Raw genomic sequence first — 23,479 nt, forward strand, 5'->3', positions numbered from 1 at the left:
AAAGCTCGGAGGCGTCAAAACGAGCAGCAAGTCCAGGCACAAGGCGTCGGGGCGCGGAGAGTACAGCGGGTGCCGGGGGAGGGAGATGAGGCCGCGAAGACGCCGGGGCTTCGTCCGGCGGCGACGGGGAGGCCGCGGAGGTTCCCGAGCGCAGCGGGTCGCGCACCTCCCGCTCCGGCCGGGCTCCCTCGCCGCGCGGCCCCAGATCCTCCCTGCACGGGTTTCCGTGGCCCCCGCCGGGCTCTTCCGTTCCCTCCCGCGGCCTCGAGCAGGCCGCAGCCCCCAGCCCGGGCGACAGACTCGCCAGGGTCCGCCCCGCCGCAGCGGCCCGGGCCCGGCCGCTCCTCCCCCGATGATGTCACGTCCCCGGCCGCCCCTCGGCCGGCCGCGCCGCCCCGCCCCCGCCTCCCCCGGGCCCCCGTCCCCTGGGCCCGCCCGCTCCCGACATCCCTCCTCCCGCCTGCGCTCCCTCCCTTCGGCTACCGCTCCCCCGGGAGCGGCGGCGGCGGCGGCGGGATGGCCCGGGCCCGAGGCCAGGCCCCGGGGAGCGGCGGGCGGCGGCGGCCGCGGAGGGGCGGCGCGGGAACCGGGCCCCGGGGGGAGTCGGCCGGGCTGTTGCTGCTGCTGCTCCAGGTGCTGCCGCCCGGGGCTACGGCAGGGCCGGGACGCCGGGGCACGCGGGGCGCCGGCGGCGGCGGCGTCTGCTGGCCCGGCGCGGCCCCAGCCTTTCCCCGGGACGCGCGGCTGCTGCTGCTCCTGCCGCCGCTGCCGCCACTGTCGCCGCCGCCGCCGAGCTCCGCGCCCGCAGCCTCCGCCTCCCAGATGGTAATCAGCGCCCCGCGCTGGCGCCGCGGGCGGGCGGGAGGTGGGGGCGGCGAGGGGGAAAGGGCGGGCAGCCCCGCGCCCCCGCCTTGCCCGAGGCAGCTCCCGGGGCGCTCGGGCCCCCCCCCCCCTCCGACGACCGCGGCCCCGGGCAGCCGCCAGAGCGCGCCTCTGGGGCGCCTCCGCGCGGATCGGGTGCGGGCTCCGCTCCCCGCCCTCCCCGCCCCGCTCGCAGTCTGCCCGCCAGCGCTCAGGCCGCGGGGGAATCCCTCCATCTCCCCGCCCCGCGCCCCAGGAGGGGAGGGGACAGCGCCGGCGCCCGCGGACCCGCTTTCTCCGAGGGAGCGCCCAAGAGGAGAGCGCGCACTGAGCCGCCCGGACTCGGCGCTGCGCTGCTGGAGGCGCCTGGTGCCGTCGGGTCGGGCTGAGCTAGACGCCCGCAGCCTCAGCGAGACCGGATCCGGGGCGGCGGGGGCGCTCACTCACCGCGCGCCCTCATGTTCCCTGCGCAGGACGCTCTGCCCCGCAGCGGGCTGAACCTGAAGGAGGAGCCGCTGCTGCCCGCCGGCCTGGGCTCAGTGCGCTCCTGGATGCAAGGCGCGGGCATCCTGGACGCCAGCACCGCGGCGCAGAGGTAAGCGCTCGGACCGGACCCGGTGCGCTCGGGTTGGACGGCTCCGCGCCGCCTCAGCTCAGCTTGCTGGAGCTGCTGGAGCCAGGGGCGGTAGGAGCCCTAACTCTGGACGGTCCCGGCGAGCTCCCCCGCCCACCCCGTCCGGAGTGCCTGTGCTGCCTCCTGAGGATGTGGGGCGGGCCGGGGCGGGGCTTCTGCCTCCACTCCGGGCTGCCCGGGTAGATTTCTGACGGCCGCTTGCGGGTTCGGCGGTGAATGCCACCCCAGCCGGGCTGTCTATGGCTCTGAGAGAAGAGGCAGAGCTCCGAGCCATGACCCACAGCCACCGGCCGTCTAGGAACGTCCAGCCCCTCCTTCCTGGGCAGTCGCAGTGACTCTCCTTGTCCAATTCCGCAGCTCTCTGTCAGGAAAGGCACGAAACCCAGCCCCCTTTTTCCTTTCCCACGCCCCTCAGAGTTGGAGGATGGGGGTGTGCAGAGCCAGAGAAGCGGCTGGGGGCTGGACAGTGGCGAAGAGATGAGGTGGGCAGTCGGCCTGGCTGGACTGATTGGCCTGGGAACTGGGCAGGGCCCCTTCCTTTCCCTCAGGTATTTTTCTGGTAGGTCTTTTGGAAGGCAGAGAGTCCCTGGGAACCCAGCACCCGCGCCGGTCTCCTCTGACTTCTTTGCAGGGGTCTGCAATCAGCAGGGGATTGACTCCAGGATTTGAAGGCGAACTTTAAAAGTTGATTGACCTGCCCCCAAAGCACCTGCACCCCCTGGCTTTTTGCACCTTCAGCTGTGACCATGGAGGGAGGCATTTAGGTATCCTATGGGGAGTCACTGTGGTTAGGATTAGGGAGGTGCCAGCTATGCTGACAGCTGGGACAGGGTGGGCACTGGGCTTCCCAGAAGTCTGAGCTGTTCCAGCAGCCCAAAGGGATTCTGAATGGGGGGCTTAGGGCAGACCGGGCCTGACACAGGAGCCCACATTCACACCCCGGAGGACGCCTCAACCTCACCGTGTAACAGACACACACCGCGCTTCATGCGCAAACTGAAGCCGTTTCTGCACGCCGGTCCTTTCCTGGCTGTCAGGGAACGCTGGGGGGCTCTAGAGCTGATCTCTTCCGGAAGAGAAAGGGTCTTGTGGATGAGTTAATTTCCAAAACTTTTACAAGGGATATAGCTATATTCCAGAAAAACTGGAAAATAAAAAATTTAGTCCCTCCTCTCTAATACAACTACTGTCAACATTTTAGTGTATTTCCTTCCTATTTTTCTTCCCATTAACTTGTGTTTTCCTGTGCTATGCTTACAATTCCACCTCCTGCCTATTCTTCTGTTGGTTCTCGTCTTTTTTTTTTCAACTTGAGAAGGTCAGTTTCTTAACATGGCCCCCTCTGTGTGGCGAGAGCTCTTAGTAAGAGTGGGTGAGGAGTGCTGACGGGGGCCTCTGGGAGTTAAGGTTCCATTTCTCTGCAACCTTTCCCTCTGCCTACCCAGAGGCAGGTCTGATGAAGGGGAAGCAGACGTGAAGGAGGCAGTGCCCTTGGAGACTGCGTGGGGTTCAAGAAGTGTGGGGATAAGGCTTCCCCCAGAGCATGGGCCACAGCAGTGGTGTCTGCGCATAGTGGGGTTGAGTGGGCTTGGGGTGTCCAGTCTGAGTCCCCACATTGTGAGGGCCACATGCTGGGATGCAGAGGGCTTCCGCAATGTGAACGGGCTTTCTTTCAGGCTCGGTCTGCTAATCACCAGGTTTGGAGACTTCTCTGTCTCAGGACATAGACAAGGAGCCCCCACTCGCTTTGTTGTTCAGCTGACTTTCCTCCCTGTCCCAGAGGGAGCTGCTTCATCCTTCCTCCCCACTCTTCCCTGTGTTGTCTGTCATCACTACAGTTGTATCTTGTTCCTCAGTCAGTCCTCTGCGCAGGTCTTCTCATCCCAAAACAGCAACAATGAAAATTCCTCCCCCTGGCCCTGCCGCCGCCTTAATCGCTGCCTGGTTTCTCTCCCTCTCATCTCTGAGAAACTTTCATGGAAGTGCTGTCCCAAAAGACTCACCGGGATCCGAGAGTTGGCTTTGACACCTTCCTCAGCCTCACCCCACAGTTGCCTGATTGTCAAGGCTTAGGAATGTTCTTTTCTGTGTCCTAGTCCCAATCTCAGTGCCCTCAGCCACCACTTTTAGCAATGAAACCCCCTGGCCCTCCACCCGCTTCCTCCCTGGCTTGAAGGTTAACTGCACCCTGGTTACCACCTCAGCCTCCTGGCCCAGCGCCTAGCCCCAGCCATTCACCACTCCCCTAAAACCATCTTCCCTGTATTGGGGACCAAAGCAGTATTTCCAAAGTACTTTTTTCTGATCATGTCTCTCTCCGATTACAAATAAAGCGACCAGACTGGGCGCGGTGGCTCACGCCTGTAATTCCAGCACTTTGGGAGGCCCAGGTGGGCGTTTCACTTGAGGCCAGGAGTTCTAGACCAGTCTAGCCAACATGGTGAAACCCTATCTCTACTAATAATACAAAAATTAGCCGGGCGTGGTGAAGCATGCCTGTAGTCCCAGCTACTTGGGAGGCTGAGGTGGGAGGATTGCTTGATCTCGGGAGGCAGAGGCTTCAGTGAGCCAAGATCGCACCACTGTACTCCAGCCTGGGCGGCAGAGTGAAACTGTGCCTCAAAAATAAATAAGTAAATAAATAAAATAAAATAAAATAAAGCAACCAACCCCCCAAGCCCCACTGCTTCCTCATGGATATCTCCAACATTCAAGGCCTATCATGGTCTGACTCCAGCCTTCCTCCCCAGCCTCCTCTGCGTGATACTTGGCAGGCAGTGGATACTTGGAGAATTAGCTGCGCCTCCAGTAAGTGCTATATGGTCTATTGAAACAATCCCTCTGTCCTCAGCACCCGCACATCCCCTGGATTAAGTCTCACCAGCCTCAGGACTCCCTCCCACACCCACTGACCCCAGCACCTGCTCTTTCTGTGCCCTCCCACCCTGCCCAGGGGAGTGGCTTTAGTGCTGCCTACGAATGCTTACCATAGGCCAGCATCTGCTGTCCTCTGCCTGTCCCGGTCCTCCTTGCCCTGCCAGCTGGGGCCTTCCCCTAAGGCAAGGGTAGCGGTCCATTCATCCTTGTGTCCACAGCACCCAGGGCAGGCTCAAGCTGTCCATGGGGGGTGGGGGTGATAATCGTCTGCCGGAGGAAGCAGTAATGTTTCTCAGAGGGCTCCCAAGTCCCCTTATATTGGGTTCCCCTCTTGACTTTGGGAGACTCCAGGTTCTACCTGACCCAGGAATCAGCTACTGGAGCAGTTTCTCTTGTCCAGTTGTACAACTTGACTTTTACAACAATGCTAAGATTTTACAGAAGGTGGGTGGGGAGGAAAAGGCCCAGAAAGCCTGCTAAGATCAGTGAGGGAGGCTCTGCCAACAGGAAGGAAAGTTCTGAGCAAAAGAGGGGTAGGGAGGGCTGGGTGCGATGGCTCATGCCTGTAATGCCAGCACTTTGGGAGGCCGAGGCGGGCAGATCACGAGGTCAGGAGATCGAGACCATCCTGGCTGACACATTGAAACCCCATCTCTACTAAAAATACAAGAAAATTAGCCGGGCGTGGTGGCTGGCACCTGTAGTCCCGGCTACTCGGGAGGCTGAGGCAGGAGAATGGCGTGAACCTGGGAGGCAGAGCTTGCAGTGAGCTGAGATCGCGCCACTGCACTCCAGCCTGGGTGACAGAGCAAGACTCTGTCTCCAAAAAAAAAAAAGGGCAGGGGTAGGGAGAGCAGAGGGGCTGCCTCCCCTTAAACTGGAGGCAATGGGGATGGGAAGGCTGGTGGAGAGGGTTGCCCTCTCCCTACCAATGTCTTCCTACCAGGGTAGTCTGCACAAGGACCCCTGCCCCTGCCCTGAGCCGACAGGACTTTATCTCTGAGCTCCATTTGCCCAGCCCCAGCCCATCTTCCCCTGACTCCCCTGAAGACTCAAGTCCTCCTGCTGGCACACTCGACACAGAAGTAGCTCTCTTCTCCTTCTGATGTGCTTCCCAGTCTGGGGAGACCTCTGGAGGGCCCAGGCCAGACCTCCCACTGGAGCTGGTCCCTGCACACTAGCAGGGCCCCGGAGAGGGAGGCCAGCTGGGGCTGCCTTTCCTGTAAGCAGCTGCAGGCTAGCATCCCTGCTAGGAAATGCTTTTGTTTGCTTTAATAATTCATAGCCGATTCTCAGCCTGGGACCTGGCAGGCAGGCCTGTGGGTGGGTGGCGAGAGGGTGGGCAGAGAGCAGTGGAGTGGGGAGTCTTTAGGTAGAATTGAGGGCCAAAAGAAGAGGGGGAGAGCAGGCCTGTGAGATCCTTCCCCCTCCCTTTCCCCTGCCTTCAGGGACTTTGGTCACTGTGCCAATTTCCTGGGGCAGGTGAGCAGGGCAGCTGCTGGGACAGTGGGAAGAGGGGATAGGGACCCTCCCCAGACCCAAACCTCATCTCCATCAGGACCATCTGGACACAGGCTCTGGGCAGCTGCCTGCAGCCACCAGGTCCTCCCTGTGCAAGCATTGTTGAGGTGGGTGTGCCCCACTGAGCTGCTGCTTTTATCTTCCCCAGTCTGCACCATGGTCAGGGGTTGGCATGTCAGGGGCTGGGCAGGGCCAGGCCAATAGATCTTGTCTGGGGCAGGAAGGCCAGGCCCAGCTTGATCATCATCAGCAGTCCCGGGGTCCAGAGGATGCCTGCAGGGGAGAGCGGGGGGCCAACGGGATGCTTGGAGGAAGGGGGGATGTAGAGGAAAGGGACTGATGGAGCCCTGTCAGGATGGGGCTAAGAAGAGCTGGACTTAGCAGAGAGAGACTTTGGGGAAATCTGCGAAAAGGGATGAGATGCAGGAGTTTTTGCTCCTTCCACTTCCTGGGCTGAGGGGTGTCAACAAAGAGCCTCCCCCTATTACTGATGAAAGTAGGGCTTGTCCCCTGTAGCCCCAGCATCCCAGACTCAAAGACAAATTAGGGCCAGGGCAAGGCACGGCTCAAAACCTTGAGTTATCAAGGCAGCCAAGAGTTAGGATTTGGTGGGGAGAAGGGAAGGCAAGACGCCTGGGGGTGCCTCTGAGAGGAGGCCAAGGCTCCAGCCTTGGTCACTTGTCCTCTGTGGGATTTGAGCTGGCTGTGGTTAAATTGCTCACATTTATAACAAGCATGTAGTCAAGGATGTGAAGAGCCGTGAGTGGCCTTGGGAAGAGAGAACAGAGACTGTGAGGGGGGCTTTGTCTGTACCAGACAGTTATGCTGTGGCAGGGGAGAGCAGCTGCCGCGAAAAGGGCCCTGGAGTGTCCTGCTCAGCCTTGCAAAGGAGCATCTCCCAGGACCTGCTGGGCAGCCCCAGCAGTAGCAGTCAGACACGTCTGCAGCTTCCAGCATCTCCCCACAGGCATCCGCATACATTCTGGAGCACAGTCCACCTGAATGGCCTAGGCTGTGAAGGTCAGGTTGCCCTTGGTGTTGGCTTGAACCTGGATTCTTAACAGTGCTCAGGATGTCCATGCACACCCATGCTCACTACAAAGTATGTTGACTCTGACCAAAATGCATCTGTGCAACATAAATCTTTTTAGGTGTCTCAAAGAGTCTCCTTTAATTTTCGGTCTATTTAAGAACAAAAGATGGGAAGGAAGTGAGTGGGGCACAGTGGAAATACAAAAGTGAGCATATTCTCTTCCCAAATCTGGGTTCTTTCGTACAGGGGCAAATGTCCCACTGCCTCAGGACACTCTGGAGTTGAGAAGAAAGTGTTTTGAACATTGTGCTTGAAACAATCTTTTTAAGAAAGCGAGGAAATGTATAATTCATTTTGCAGTCTTGCAAAAGTGGTTAATGTGGCTGATTTTGTCACTCAGCTGCATTTCTCTGGAAAAGGCGCTTATGTGGCATGGTTTGTTCACTAATGATGCTAAGTGAATAAGCTGTTTCTGAATTATGGGTGCCAGCAGTACATGTGCCAGGTGAGGCAGTTCTTACTTGTATTTGTCATAAACTGATACCTGCCAAGCTGCACTCAGGGCCTTGGGGCTGTAGCTTTGCTGGCATCCATTGTACCCCAGACCTCTGAATGACTGGCAGTTGGTACCCACCCACATCCCCTCAGGACCCTTGGTCAAGGGTCTGCCTCCCTTGCTATTATCTGCTTCCCTTTACTTGAGGACTTGCTCAGGCTGCCAGGGCCTGCTCTGCTCAGCCCAGAAGTACCTGAGAAGTAACAGCCCTAGAAGCCCTCCATCAGTGACTGACTGGAGTTGGTGGATAAATACCCCAGCTCCCTCACCCATCCCTCTGGTGGGGTAATGCTGAGGCACACATTCCATGCTGTTTCCAGAGTTCCCCATGGAATGGAGCTCCAGGGTGCCCACAGTGGGGACTTGAAAATGCACCCTCTATAGGCTGCTTTCTCATCTTTGTCTCACCCCCAACCCCCAGTGTTTCTGAATCACTGCCCAGATACACTGTTGGTATTTGAATCCTTGTCCCCAGGTCTGCTTCTAGGGGAACCCAAATAAAATACTTGCCTCTCCAGGCTTCAGAAGCTCTATTCCCCCTCTCCCACTTTCTTTCTTTTAGATTAAGGATACATATCAAAAGACATACTTGCAGTTTCTCTCCACACCCCAATGTTTGTCTTAGGCAGCATCACTTTGGAGCAGCACCATGGGATCAAAGACATTGGCCTTGGTCCACATCTCTCTGTCTCTAAGCCAGTCTGAGGGCAGACAGTGGCCCCCACCGCCCACCTGTGTCCCCACACATCTGCACCCAGGATGTGCCCATCAGGGGCCCTCAGACCACTCAGCACCTCCTGAGCTGTTTGAGTCTCTATCTCTGTGTTTCTTTCTTTCTGTTCTTTAGTCTGGGTTTGTTTTCTCATTACAAGAGCATCAGCTACCCCCAAGGAATAAGAAATCTCCCCTTCCCCTTCCCCAGCCCTGTCTCTTTGGAACTTGCATTTCCATTCTACGAGTGTTGATTGGTCACCTCCTGCACGTTGGGGTCAATAAGGAGGAGGCACCGTCGACACCTGCCTCAAGTCCTATTCCCTGCAACATGCTGTTCCTCGTGTCCTTCTCCGTCTCTTGTTCATAGGAAGTATCCTTTGCTCGTCTTGCCTTGAGCTTCTCCAGGCCTGACAGGGCTACGAACAGGGTGAGCTGGAAACATTCCCAGGCAAGGGGCAGCCCCATGTGTGCTGCAGGGCTCTTGCCCACTCTGCAGTCCTCCTCTGGTTGGAAGGGGCTGGGGCTGCCCTGTTGTTGTCCATGGCACGGATCTTGTCCTGCAGCTGTAAACTAACCAGTGCTGCTCCACGGGTGGGTGTGAGCCTGGGAGGGTGAGTGTGCCTCAGACCCACTGAGCCATGCTGGGGAAGGGCAGGATGCCGCTCTGGGCTGCCTCGGGGCAATGGACTGAGCCTAAACCTACTATGGGGCAGGGCACAGGCGTGCAAAGCAGGGCAGCCCCTCCTTGCCCCCAGCTGGCAGAAGACACTGGCCCAGAGACCCCAGGGGAACCTGCTGTCTTCCCCCTCCCTAGGTCCCTGTGCCCTCGCTCCTGTGTAATCCCCTCCTGCAGGGATGCTGAGCCCTGGGAAGGAAGCTTGGCTTGGGGCTTATGCCAGACTTCCCAGGTCTGGTCCTCAGCAGCCTGGCAGGAGCTGGGGGGCAGCCAGGACCCAGGAATGGCTGATATTTGGGTGAGACAGGAAGCTCAGGCCAGCATCTTTGATTTATGCTGCACCAGTCTGGAATTTGGCCTGAGCACTTGCAGGGTGTCTGTGTAGAAAGGGCATGTCCAGTGGTCTGGGAGATTCCATTATTTCTCAGCACCCACCACTCCTCTGGCAAGGCTTCCTTTTCCCTCTACAGCCTCCCTCCCCGCTGCCTGAGAGCCTTCCAGGCCCCTTCGCTGGGCTAGATGACAGGATAAAAGCCACAGGGACCTGGGAGTGCTTCACAAACCCATCTCCTCTGGCCTTCTCTCCCACTAGGTGGTCCTGGAACCCATCCCCGGTGGAGTTCAAGTTAAGCTGGTCCTGGGAGCAGGAGGGAGGAGCTCAGGGTTGAGGCCTCATTAGCATATTCATCAACAGTAATCAGGGCCCCGCTGTGATCGAAAGCCCTCTTAGGGCTTCCCTGCCTCTTGCTGGCTGGGGAGCGGGTGAGGAGCCATCAAGGCCTCAACTTGAAAGGACTGCAGCCTGAGGGCGAGGGGGTGAAGCAGGGAAGGATGGAGGGACAGTGAATTCCCTAGGGAAAGGAGCATCTGTAAAAAGAATCTGGTCAGAAAGAAAGGTGTTGAGGCCGGGCGCAGTGGCTCAAGACTATAATCCCAGCACTTTGGGAGGCCAAGGCAGGAGGATCACTTGAGCCCAGGAGTTCAAGATCAGCCTGGATAACATAGTGAGACCCCATCTCTCCAAAATTAATTAGCTGGGCATGGTGGCTCATGCCTGTAGTCCCAGCTACTCAGAAGGCTGAGGTGGGAGGATCACGTGAGCCTAGGAGGTTGAGGCTGCAGTGAGCTATAATTGTGCCATCGCACTCCAGCCTGGGTGACAGGGCAAAAAAAAAAAAAGATATTGGAGGTCCCCTCCCCTCATCTTGATCAGGGAAGGACAAGAAGACTTATGGCTTCTGCCTCCTAAGTCAGCATTTCATGTGGACCACTGAGAGAGGCTCCGGGGCAAGCTTTCAAGAGGAGGAAACATTTTCCATTTTACTATTTATTATAATTTGTATGTGTAAAACAATAGCAAGTCCCTCATGCCCATGACATCCTAGGTGTTATGGCTTAGCCTGAAGCCAAGTAAAAGAATAAACTGGTTTAAAGTTATATGAAGAAAAACAGTAATTAGTGGTGACTGTGGCAGCCATTGTCACAGGAGCATGCTCATGATGGGCACCTGGACAAGCTGACCTAAGTGGTCCTCAAGGCAGTTCCCCATCCTCGGCGCTCCCCTGCATCCCTGCAGCAGCCTCTCTCTTGTCCCCCACACTGCACCCTCCTTTCCCCCATAGCATCTTTAAGCCCTGCCTGGCTTCAGAACTTTCTAGTGGCCTTTAGTCATGTTTCCCAAACCATGTGCTCCGTAGTCAGGCAAGCAGGGTGTGCCAGTTGGCCAGGTGTAGTGGTTGGCACCTGTAATCCCAGCACTTTGGGAGGCCAAGATGGGAGAAAGCTGGAGCCCAGAAGTTCAAGTCCAGCCTCATCTCTACAAAAAGTAAACAAAATTGTCCAGGCATGGTGGTGCATGCCTGTAGTCCCAGCTAGTCAGGAGGCTGAGGTGGGAGGATTGCCTGAGTCCCAGAGGTTGAGGCTACAGTGAGCTGAGATCACACCACTGCACTCCAGCCTGGACAACAGAGCAAGACCCTGTCTTTAAAAAAAAAAGTTACTCCAAGCTGAGTATGATGGCTCACATCTGTAATCCCAGCTCTTTGGGAGGCTGAGGCAGGAGGATTGCTTAAGTCTAGGAGTTCAAGGTTGCTATGAGCTATGATCACTCCAGCCCAGATGACAGAGCAAAACCCTGTCTCAAAAAAAATTATTCCAGGTTGGGCATGGTGGCTCATGCCTGTAATCACGGCACTTTGGGAAGCCAAGGCAGAAGGATCATTTAGCCGGGTGTGGAGGCATGCACCTGTAGTCACACCTGCTTGGAGGACTGAGGCAGCGGGATCATTTGAGCCAGTAGGTCGAAGCTGCAGTGAGCTGTGATTGCAGCCTGCACTGCAGCCTGCGTGACAGAGTGAGATCCTGCCTTGAAGAAAAAAAGGCGGGGCAGGTCTTGAGCCCAAGTCTTCAAATTTGTATCTAAAAAAAAAAAAAAAAACTGACTCCAAAACTTAGCAACTTAAAACAACAAACATTTATTATCTCACACAATTTCTGAGGTCAGAAATAAGGGAGCAGACTAACCTGGTGGTTCTGGATCAGGGCCTCTCATGAGGCTGCAGCAAGATGAGAGCTGGGGCTGCAGTCGTCTGAAGGATTGACTGAGGCGGGTGGATCTGCTTCCAAGGTCACTCATGCTGGCAAGTCAGGGCTGGCTGTCGGCAGGAGGCCTCAGTTATTCTCCCTGTGGACCTCTCCATTGGGCTACTTAAGTGTCATCAAGACATGGCAGCTGGCTTCCCCCTGAATCACTAATCCAAAAGAGGGAAGAAGTCAGAAGCTACAGCGCTTTTATGATCTAACCTTGGAAGTTATATGCTATTACTCCTGCCATAGTCTATTGACCTCACAGGCCAATCCCAACACAATACAAGAGAGGGCTAAGGGCATGAATCCCAGGCGGTGGGGCTCACTGGGAACCATCTTGTAGGCTGGCTCCCGCATAGACAGGGCACCAGCCCTAGCCAACTCAAGCAGGGTACATTCCTGGAGGGTGTCCTAGGGCCCCCCAAATACACCCATGTATGTGGCCACAGCACCCTTTTCTCAAGGGAGGCTCTGGAGCCATGAGAGATCTAAGGAACACACTTTGGAAGGCCGTGGCTCAGAGAAGAGAATCTAACCCCTTCCCCTGGTGTCTGTGTCCTTCCATGATCTGGCACGAACTTCCAGTACAAACTTTCCTCCTTTCACTTCACTTTTTGACACCTGCGGTACAGCAGCAGCCTCTGCACATCCAGCCGTTCCTTATGCTGTTTATTCTGCCCTTTTCCTTGTTCATCTGTTGAGCTTCTGTTTATTCCTCAAGGACTTAGGGAAAAGCCACCATTCCATGAAGCCTTCCCTTCATCTCCCATAAGAAGAATTAATGTTTTCTTCCTTTACTTCTCGAGTTTTTTTGCATGGTGACATCTTTCGGGGGGCACCTGCCCCTTTTTCTGATGTTGTACCTCTCTCTCTCTCTCCCCTCTTCCAGGCATTTGCTCCTAGCCCCAGTTGTTGCCATGTGTCCAGTGCTTGGTGTATCAGTGGGATGCAGGGGATATTTGGGGAAGAGGGAATGCCTTCCTCCTGCTGTCACTCTGGCCTTGCTTCTGGGCATGGTTTCTGATGAGCCAGGAGAGATCCCTTAGCAAGGCCAGAAGAGAAGTTCCTCCTGCCCAAGGGAGCCTGTGGTTGTCTCTCCCAAAGCCTGGAGGCAGGTTCCTCTACACTTTGGGGGTGCTCCCCACCTTCAGCCAGGGCCCAGACCAGGCAGACTAGTGGTCCTGAGCCAGTTTGATGCCTCCAAGGGTCTGATGGACATCGTCATTCCCCAGGCAACACCACAGGCTCATGACAGCCTCAGCCTGGGCTGGGGTTTAGTGGGATATTTGTTCTAGGGCCCCCCGGGTCTCCTTGAAGTCCTAAAGGACAGTCACAAGAGCCTCTGGTCAGAAAGACGGATTGGTTCATACTTTTGATTTTTGAGACTGGCCTTGCAAAATGTGCTGCCCAGGGACAAGCCTGGGAGGGAGACTGACAGGGCCTCCTCCTTTGCAGTCACCACTGTGCCTCTTGTTTTCCAGGGGGCAGGCTGGGGTGCCCTCCGTGCTGAGAGACCTCTATCTGGAAGCAAGATGGCCCTGGTCAGGCTGGAAAGGGCCTGTCTAGTTGGATTTTTTGCCCAAACTCTTGGCATCTTGGAGCCATGTCCTGGCCAGCGTGCCTGCCTGGCCTGAGGCGCTGGAGTCTTTCTCACTGGGGGGCCTTCCAGTGGTTTTCCAGCTCTTTTCCTCCCACAGTGGCGTGGGTCTGGCACGAGCACATTTTGAGAAGCAGCCTCCCTCCAACCTCAGGAAATCCAACTTCTTCCACTTCGTGCTGGCCATGTACGACCGGCAAGGGCAGCCCGTGGAGGTGGAGCGCACAGCCTTCATCGACTTCGTGGAAAAGGACCGAGTGAGAGGCTCGTGGGCTTGGCTGGGACTGGCCCCGGGAGGGAACCCCCAACCACACACATACACACACACACACACAAACACACACACACTAGGGCAGATGAATGGATGGATGCTGGCTGAGTGGCTGGAAGGGGTGGGAAAGAAGTTAGGGTTAGGAGAAGGGGTGGGCGAGGGAGGCTGGAGGATCCCTGAGCACCCGAGCATCCTCCTATCTTGTCCCTGCAGGAGCCCGGGGCAGAAAAGACTAACAATGGGATCCATTACCGCCTCCGGCTGGTGTATAACAATGGTGAGTGCAGGCCCCTGCCCTACCCAGCCCTGCCCCTGAAGTCTGGGCACTGCAGCATCATGCGACACCTAATGCCCCACATGCTAGGGCTGGGGAGGGTGTGATGTGGTCTGGTCGTTGAGGCTGCACATGCTCCCCCGGCAGCAAGCCCTCTCCATCTTCTCATCCTAGGACTGCGGACAGAGCAAGACCTCTACGTGCGTCTCATCGACTCCATGTCCAAGCAGGTGAGTCAGCGCAGGGGGTGCTGAGGCCCATCTCACTCTCTTCCTGGACCCTGCCTCCTCCTGGTCTGAGTGAGCCTCCTTGTTCCTGCCCTCATCTCCCTATGCTCTTCATCCCCATCAGCCTAGCTCCCCCAGTTCTCACCCCAGCCTATGCCGGAGGGTGTGTGGCTCTTGCCCTCTGTTCTAGAAAAGACAATATTTGTACAAAAACCCTGGCTTGGGTCGTGTTTCCTAGCAGCCCAGCTTTAGATGGGAATTCAGGTGCAGGTAGTTTATTTGGGGAGATGGGAGGGGCTCCTAGGAGCAGGGGAGGGAGGCAAGCTGGACAGAAAACTGCACAGGGAGCTCTGGAGAAGGAATGGCACCAGACGTGTCCCCCCTTGAAGCAAGTACCAGGATTTTGTACCCCGTATCACCAGTCATTGGATATCCCCATATCCTAGTCATTGGCTGGGAACCACTCGTAAGGGTAGCATGTAACCTCCCAGACATTTTCAGACCAGGCAGTTCCTATCCACTGAGAGCAGTTCTCAGGAGGAAGCCCTCTGCAGCCGACATCGGCCACAGCCATGGGAAGGTACACGTGTCCAGTAAAGGGGATGTGGGTGCAGCCCTGGGAATTTCCACTGCAGACCCTCAGCACCTTGCTGATGTGACGGTTACGGGAAGGAGGCTCAGAGGCCAGCATAAGGAGCTGGAGGAAACTGAAACCTGAATAGGCCCTGATGGATTCTGCCAACACAGGGCCCCAAATCTCAGGGCTTTTCAGAGAAGCTGTGCATGCTGGCAAGGAGGGGGCTGAGTCTCAAATGGGCCAGATTAGCGGGCTAGGAATGCAAGGTGGAGATCTGGGCTTCCTACACAGGCAGGGTCTTTTGGCAGCCCCCACCCAATCCCAGGGCAGAGGGAAGAATGGTTTATTTCTAGAATACCCATGGCCACTGGGCTGGGGGTGGCAGGCCAGGCAGTGCCAAGTGGAACTGTCAAGGGGATGGGTGTGGAAGGGGTTCGAGGAAGTCCACAGAGAGAGGGATCCCACAAATGGGGGAAGGCACAGAGGGTTATAAACTGGGAAGGCAGATTTGCAGTTAGGAAGCTCACTTCCTGCTTCTGGGCAGAGGGAGGCTGGAAGACTGGTGAGGAGGTGATGCAGCAGTCCCAGGGGAAGACCAAGCTGGGCTGGGGATCGTATGGGGGAAGAGGCAATAGGTATCTAGGGGGAAGAGGCAGCCGTGCAGCCCTTGGAGCTGACTGGGCTGGCAGGGATAGCTGAGAAGGACAACACTCATCAACAGAAGCAGAGGTCCGCCAGGACATGGAGGATGCACACAGGAGGATGCTGGGGGAGGGGAGGGGCCTGGTGCTGGGTGGGCACAGGAGTATGTCTACCCCACCAGCCACCTGACCTTTGTCCTGGCACCATGAGGAACCCCCTGCCCCAAGCAGAGCCAGCTCTGGAAAGAGCCACCTACAGACAGACAGAATCTGCAGACTTCATACCATTCTTGCCAGCCGATGGTGGTCTGGTTTGGGAGGAGGGGTTATCCCCCGCCACGGCAGCCCAGAGCAAGGCAGAGGGCATGCTCTTCCCTGGGGCAGCGTCTCCCTGGGCCTAGGCTTGGGAGATGCCAGGTCCATCTGTGCTGCCACCTGCACCTCAGAGGAGCCTCCTTCCCCTCCAGCCTGTGCACCTCCCTCTCCCCAGGCCATCATCTATGAGGGGCAGGACAAGAACCCCGAAATGTGCCGAGTGCTGCTCACCCATGAGATCATGTGCAGGTGAGATGGCCATGTCACTCACACCTCGCCCCTCTGCCAAGGCGTTTCCGAGGACTCCACCCAGGCCCTGCCCCCTTGCCGCCCTTGCCCTTGGCTGCTCTCTGCTGCTGCTCCCTGGAGAAGCCTGGTGGCAGGTGATGAAGGGAGGGGTGAGGCCCCTGGGCACAGCACTGGCTGAGGAGAGGGTCCTTGAGGCCCCATTAGCCTGGCCTGTTTATGTGGCTTCTCTGAGTGTTTTTGTAAGAGAGGCCTCCTGCCGCCGCTGGGAAGCTTAGCTAATAAAGCTCAGGGGAGGGCTGCTGGGGTTGCGGGAACAGGGCCTGGGAAGGCCTCTGGGATTAGCTCAGAAGCTAATCTTTGAGGAAATTTTGAATCCTAGGGCAGCTCTCTGGTGGGGCAGGGCAGGAGTGAGGGGGTGCACAGCTCTTGGCTCCCTTTTCCCTGTTATCCCAGAGCTTGGCATTTCTAGTAAGGTCTCCCCAGGAGATGCCAGTCATACAGGGTCCTCAGAGGCAGTTCCTGATGCATGGAAAAGAGAACAAGGTTCTGAAATCTGTAGTTGGTAGCTAGGCGCCTGTAATCCCAGCTACTTGGAAGGCTGAGGCAGGAGGATCGCATGAGCCCAGGAGTTCAAGGCTGCAGTGAGCTATGATTGCACCACTGCATTCTAGCCTGGGTGACAGATCCAGACCCTGTCTCTAAAAAAATAAATAAAGTAAAATAAATTTAAAATAAATAAATCTGTGGTTGGAACTGTGGCTGCCCTTGGAAAGGGGAGTGACAAGGAAGAGGCATGACCGGCATCTGGGCTGCTGGCCACACAGCACTTCTTGGTGTGGACGCTGCTTTCACGGGCAGATTCACTTTGTGGCCATCCGTTGGCCAGGCACAGTGGCTCACGCCTGTAATCCCAGCACTTTGGGAAGCCGAGGCAGGCGGATCACTTGAGGCCAGGAGTTCAAAACCAGCCTGGCCAACATGGTGAAACCCCATCTCTACCAAAATTACAAAAATTAGCCAGGCGTGGTGGTGCACACCTGTGATCCCAGCTATGTTAGGAGACTGAGGCACAAGAATTGCCTGAACTCAGGAGGCAGAAGTTGCGGTGAGCCAAGATCATGTCACTGTACTCCAGCCTGAGCGACAGAATGAGACTCTGTCTCAAAAAAAGAAAAAAAGATTCACTTTGTGGTCATTCATGAGCTCACCGTTTGAGCTCCTGTCTCTGCGTAGACTGTGCTTCCATAGAGACCCTGTGGGTGACCTGCAGCCTGCCCTTTCCTGGGTCCTCCAGGAACGAGGTGCCTTTGGGGCAGGGGTCTCTGGCCAGCCTCATCCCCAGGCTAGGCTCTCGGGGTCCCTGCGGAGGAGCCCACAGCCTTTCTCCCCCAAGGCCCTGGGAGTGAGCCCCTCCAGCCCAAGGATTCCACACCCAGAGACAGGACATCAGCACCCTCAGCTCAGGGAGCCCCCCACAACTCACACACTGTCATGGTCCCCTCCTTCCTTGGCTTCCACCTTCCCTCCTTCCTCATCTTTCCTTCAGCCGGTGCTGTGACCGGAAGAGCTGTGGCAACCGGAATGAGACGCCCTCAGACCCCGTCATCATTGACAGGTACAGGCTCAGGGAGGGGGCCTGGAAGCTCAGAGGGGAGTTGGGGAGGGGCGGCTGTTTTCAACCGCAGAGCACGAAGGCTCAAGGGAGGAGTGGAGCAGCCGCCCAGGGCACCAGGTTGGGTGGCTCTGAGCAGAGAGAGAAACTGCCAGGCACCAGGGAGCCTCCAGCCGTGTCCCCTGAGTGAGGCCCCTGGTGGCCAACTTTCTGGAGCTGCTTTCCCGGACTCCCTGAGAGAAGGAGCCAGGGAGGGCAGGGAGGTTGAGAGGGGTATGGGAAAGGAGGGGGGGAATTGCACTCAGGAACTGCCCAGGTGTAGTGGCCGGCGTGGTCATGTCAGCAAAAACCAGGTTCAGGCTCCCAGTTCACCCCTGTGCTGTCTGATTTGACTTCTCTGAATGTTCGTTTCCTTCACTGGAAAAGTGGGGAAAGAGCTGGCAGGTTTCGGTCATAGAATTGTCGAGGTGATGCATGTGAAAGTGCATTTGCACACCATGATTTCTATTTCTTTATTTTCTTTTTTGTGTGTTTGTTTTGTTTTGTCGCCCAGGCTAAAGTGCAGTGGTGTGGTCATGGCTCACTGCAGCCTTAGTCTCCAAGGTTCCAGTGATCCCCCCACCTCAGCCTCCCAGGTAATTGGGACTACAAGCACACGCCTCCACACCTGGCTAATTTTTGTATTTTTTGGAGACCGGGTTTTGCCATATTGCCCAGGCTGGTCTTGAACTCCTGGGCTCAAGCAATCCACCCACCTCGACTTTCCAAAGTGCTGGGATTACAAACATGAGCCACTGTGCCTGGCCTACTTCTTTTTGAAGAGGAAATGCATAAATAAGGTGCAAAATTCAAATGGTACAAAACAGTAAATAATGAAAAGTAAGTCTCCCTCCACCTCTATGTAGAGCATACTGTACATGTTATTTTTTTGGTAACAATATATTTTAGATATTCCATACAGGAACATAAACCATATCTTATTCTCCTTTTAATAGAAAAAGCATTCATAGGTGCAAAAATTCAAGAAGTTTAAAAGGGTTTACAGCAAACTATCTCCCACCTCTGTCTCCCACCCATCCATTCCCCACCAAATAAGCTACCACTGTTAGCAGTTTCTGTTGTATCCTTCCTGAGATAGTCTGTGCATATACAACAAAATAGTTATATGTTCTTTTTGTACCCTTTCCTTTTGTTTTTATAAAAATGGTGACAGTGGCTGGGTGTAGTGGCCCATGCCTGTAATCCCAACACTTTGGGTGGCTGAGGCAGGGGGATTGCTTGAGCCCGAGAATTTGAGACCAGCCTGGCCAACAGGGTAAAATCCCGTCTCAACAAAAAATACACACACAAAAATTAGCTGGGCATGGTGGTGTACATCTGTGGTCCCAGCTACTCAGGAGGCCGAGGTGGGAGGATCACCTGAGCCCAGGAGGTCTAGACTGCAGTGAGCTGTGATTGTGCCACTGCACTCCAGTCTGGGCAACAGAGTGAGACTCTGTCTAAAATAATAATAATTATAATAATAACAACAACAACAATAATAATAAAATTAAATTAAAATTAAAATGGTGGCAGGAAGCACAACTTTCAGCACCTTTCTTTTTCCTTGAAAAATTTAGATCTGGGAGTTTATATCAGGACACAAGAAGTCTTATTCTTTTTTGCTACTGCAAAATATTTCATTGTATGGGTATGCCATAATTTATTTAAATAGTCAGCTATTGCTGGACGTTTTGGTTGTTTTCATCCCTTTTCAGGGATTTTAAAATGCTGCAGTGAATTACTTTGTCCATGTGTCATTTCACACATGTGTAAATTTATATGAAGGCTATTACTAAGTAGAACTGCTGGGGCAAAGAATATGTGCATTTATAGTTTTGATAGTTACTGCCAATTCGACCTCTGTAGGGGTTATATCAACGGCATTGAAACCAGCAATTTTGAGAATGCTTATTCCTTACACTCTGGCCAATTAAATATTTTTGTTTATTTGTTCAATCAACAATTCTTGAGCATCTACTCTGTGCCAAGATCTTTTCTATATGCTGTGGATTAAGCAATAACCAAAATAGACAAAAAGCCTTGTGTTCATGGGCTTACAATCTGGTAGGGGAAATAGACATTAACAAACTAAATGAAAAAAATGCATAGCTGGTTAGATGGTGATAACAGCTAAGAAAAATAAAGCCATTGAGGAAGATCTGGGAGTGCCTAGGAAGGAAGGTTTGAAGCTTTAGGGTATTTAAGGTCTCACTGAGAAGATGACATTTGAGCCAAGACCTCAAGGCCTCAAGGAAGTAAGAGAGTGAGCGATGTATTTATGCATCTGGGGGAAGAATGTTCTCCGCAAGAGTGTGCCTGCTGTGTTTAAGGGACAACAAGGAGGCCCAGGTGGCTGGAGCAAGGAAGGTAGTAGGAGGAAATGATGTCAGGAATAATGAATGGGGCAGAGGAAGGCACGACCATGCAGGGTCTTATAGGCTGCATGTAGGCCACACATGTGGGTCATTGTAAGGGCTTTGGCATGACATGGAAGCCATTGAGGGGTGTTGAGAATGATAAGACTTGGCTTATATTTTAGCAGGATCACTCTAGCTGCCATGTTGACAATGACCTGTACGAGGCAGGGAGATGAGTTAGGAAGCCAGTACAATAGCCCAGGTGAAGGATGATGGAAGCTGAGACTAGGGATGCTATAGGGGAGGTTGTAAGAAGCGGCTGCATTCTGTGTACATTTCATTTCATAGGCAGGACTGACAGGATTTGTTATGGAAGGAGAGAGAGAGAGAGTCAAAGATTCAAAGATGTCTCCAAGGTTTCTGACCTGATCAACTTAGAAGGACGGAGTTTCCTGAGAAGGGTGTGATTTGGGGAAGAGCAGGTTTTGGAGGAGAAAGATCTGGAGTTTGGTTTGAACGTGTTATGTTTATGATGCTCACTAAACATCCAAGTGAGGGGCTGAAAAAGCCACTGAAAACATGAGGATGGGACTCAAGAGAAAGGTTCAGGCTGCAGATGTAAATTTGAATGAATGAAATCATCAAGGGGATGAGTGTTGATAGCAAACAGAAGAGGCCTAAGAACTGAATCCTGGGGTGTCTAGTATTTAGAGGTCACGGAGATGTGGAACCTGCAAAGGAGAATGAGAAGAAGTGAGCAGTGAGGTAAGAGGGAAGTCAGGGGAGTGTCGTGTCCTGGAGCCAAGATAAGAAAATGTTCCAAGAAGGAGGCATCTGTGTCCCGTGCTGCTCATGGATATGATAACAAAGACTAGGGACTGATCATTAGATTTAGCAATGAGGAGGATATTGGTGACTGTCACAGGAGCCATTTCAGTGGCGCGGAGAGGCAGGAGCCTGATAGGATTGTGTCTAAGAGAGAACAGGAGGAGAGAGATTGGAGACAATGAGCAGAGGAACTCCTTTGAGTTTTGCTCTAAAGAGATCAAAGGAATCAGATGATGGCTGGAGCACAGTGTAGGGCCAAGAAAAAATATAGCTTGCTTGTATGCTGATGAGAAACAGCCAGGAGGGAAGGGAAAAATGAGGATGCAAGAGAGAGGGGAGAATTGCTGAAGCAATATCCTTCAGGTGGCAAAAGGGATGGGACCTAGTGCACAGATAAAGAGGCTGGTTTTAGCTGGGAGCATAGACAGTTCATCCATAGAAAAGCAGGGAAGACAGAGAACATGGACATAGAAGTGGATAAATGGGTATATCCAAGTGGGAGCTTGGACGTTGTCTTCTGATTGCTTTGTTTTCTCCATGAACTAAGAACCAAGGTCAACAGCTGAAGATAAGGATAGAGAGGGAGACACTAGAGGGCGTGATATAGTTATCCAAGACAGTGAGTGAAGCGGGGGCGGGGTGAATGTCATGTGATTGACAAGCACACTGAGGGTACCCCTGACATTTATGATCATAAATTTGGTGATAACTTTATCCAGGCACGTTGAGCTGCACAGGTGCAGGTGCAGAACAGGTGAGTGGTTGCATAAAACCAGAGTTAGGGGTTTGTCAGTTGAGTAGAAGGAAACATGAGAGGGCAAGAGAGTGAAATGTATGTGCAAGGGGATATTTATTTTTTTAAAATGGAAGGATTTAAGGTGGGTAAAGAGAAGAGTATGATGAGAGTGTGGACATCGATTCTGATGGAGCCAAAGAATTGTTGGAGTTGAGATATGAGACAGGGGTTGAGCTGGATATTAGATGGATGGAGAATGGGTTGCCTGCAAATGGGATTCAGGGTTGAATTGGTAATGCTTGACCAGGGAAGGTGGAGACAAGATCCTTGGAGAAAAGATGCTCACAGAATAGAGAAGAGAGTGCATTGGAAGGATTATGTGTCTATACTGACATTGAAATAACCAAGAATTATGACAGGGACAAATGTTCAAGGGTGTATATAATGATCCAGGAGTAAAGCTTCATGGAGTGAAGGTAAGTGATCTTGGGGAAGATAAATGGCAACAACAAGCAGTGGTTACCATAACTGTTTTTTCTCATATTTCTCCATTGTGTAAGCGAACCGCGGTATCCCAGTGACTTCCGTTTCTCTTACTCTGAGTGAGGTTGAGCCCACCAGGGCTATTTAAAGGCTATTTATGTTTCCTTTACTGTGAACTGTCTGTTCATATCCTGTGCTTATTTTTCTTTTCTCCTTCCTTCCTTCTTTGCTTCCTTCCTTCTTTCCTTCCTTCCTTCCTTCTTTCCTTCCTTCCTTCCTTCTTTCCTTCCTTCCTTCCTTCTTTCCTTCCTTCCTTCCTTCCTTCTTTCCTTCCTTCCTTCTTTCCTTCCTTCCTTCCCTCTTTCCTTCTCTCTCTCTCTCTCTTTCTTTCTTTCTTTTTTTTTTTGACAGGATCTTGCTGTGTTGCCCACGCTGGAGTGCAGTGGCGCAATCATAGCTCACCGCACCTTGACCTCCTGGGCTCAAGCCATCCGCCCACCTTAGCCTCTGAAGTAGCTGGGTCCACAGGCTCGCACCAACAAGCCCAGCTAACTTGTGTATTTTTTGTAGAGATGGGGTTTTGCCATGTTGCCCAGGCTGGTCTCGAACTCCTGGGCTCCAGCAGTTCTTCTGCCTTGGCCTCCCAAAGTGCTGGGATTACAGGCATGAGCCACAACACCCCACCATGTGCTTATTTTTATATAAATTACTGACTTTTTAAAAAACTGATTTGTAGGAGTGTGTATTAATGAAATTATCCCTTTGTGATGAGTTGTCCGTATTTATTCAAGTCATTTAACTTTGCCTATGGTGAAATTTGCCCAGTTCCTAAATCTTTTACATACTCTGGGTTTTCATTATATTTAGAAAGGCCTTTATCACTCCAATATTATTTTTAAAATGTATCCTGTGGTTGCTTCCAGTATTTAGATGGTTTCATTGTTTACATTTAAATGTTTGATTCATTTGAAAAATATTTTGTTATTGTATCCTATATGATACATGCAAAAGAAAAATAAAACAAAATAAAAATTATAAGGTATAATAACCAATGTACACCTGTGAACCTACCAACAAACTTAAAATTAGAACATGAGAAATTCCATTGAAGCCGGTTGCCCCCAGTCTCATACCACTGCCCAACCCTCTCCCACAGGTAAACCAAGTTTTGTGTTTATCATGACCTTGCTTGTTAAAAAAAAATTCATCACAGATTGCATAATCCTAAAAAAAAGTGTGTAGGCGTAGTTTAGTTGTGCTTGTGTTTAACTTCATAAAAAAATGATATCATATTGCAGCAGCCTTCTGCAAGGCTCTTTTTAAATTCAGCATATTTCTAAGATTTATCTATCTTGTTGTATTTAGCTGTAGTTTGTCGTATTTAGTTTTTGCTATTATAAGCAAAGCTGCTATGAGCATTCTTGTTTGTGTCTCTTAATTTGAGTAAGTACAAGAGTTTGTTTAGGATATAAACTAGGTCAGGAATTGTCAGGTCATGGGATATGCACGTGATCATCTTAACAAGTTAATGTCAACTGTTTTCCAAGGTGGTTTGACTAAGTAACACTCCCACCCACAATACTGAGTTTCTATTGCTCCACATCCTCACCAACACTTAATAATGTCACACTTCTTATCGTTTGCCAATCTAGTGGGTGTACAGGGAATTTTGTGATGGCCTTAATTTGTGTTTTCCGTATTACTATTGAAGTTGAACATCTTTTAATTTGTTTGCTTATTTATTTATTTATTTATTTTTGAGACACAGTTGCACTCTGTCACCCAGGCTGGAGTGCAGTGGCACAATCTCGG

The 23,479-nt window shown here is 53.2% G+C and overlaps 1 protein-coding gene across 2 annotated transcripts in view; it reads left to right on the forward strand.

Moving 5' to 3' along the window:
- The first annotated feature begins 446 nt into the window (after window positions 1-446).
- The window catches only part of EBF4 (EBF family member 4), a 68,900-nt gene continuing 45,867 nt past the window's right edge, over window positions 447-23,479 (forward strand). Inside the window, exons 1-7 of one of the 2 annotated variants that reach the window (XR_008654550.2) lie at window positions 447-825; window positions 1,335-1,456; window positions 13,156-13,312; window positions 13,540-13,603; window positions 13,775-13,830; window positions 15,536-15,609; window positions 17,156-17,224. Coding sequence is in view for 1 of the 2 variants with exons in the window: in XM_055265812.2 (XP_055121787.2) it covers window positions 517-825; window positions 1,335-1,456; window positions 13,156-13,312; window positions 13,540-13,603; window positions 13,775-13,830; window positions 15,536-15,609; window positions 17,156-17,224 (851 nt within the window). In the remaining variant the exon portion in view is untranslated. The remainder of the gene's footprint in view (window positions 826-1,334; window positions 1,457-13,155; window positions 13,313-13,539; window positions 13,604-13,774; window positions 13,831-15,535; window positions 15,610-17,155; window positions 17,225-23,479) is intronic. The other variant, XM_055265812.2, reaches the window with a different exon arrangement.

This window comes from Symphalangus syndactylus, chromosome 24 (genome assembly GCF_028878055.3).
Source record: "Symphalangus syndactylus isolate Jambi chromosome 24, NHGRI_mSymSyn1-v2.1_pri, whole genome shotgun sequence".
In the NCBI taxonomy this organism is placed as follows: Eukaryota; Metazoa; Chordata; class Mammalia; order Primates; family Hylobatidae; genus Symphalangus; species Symphalangus syndactylus.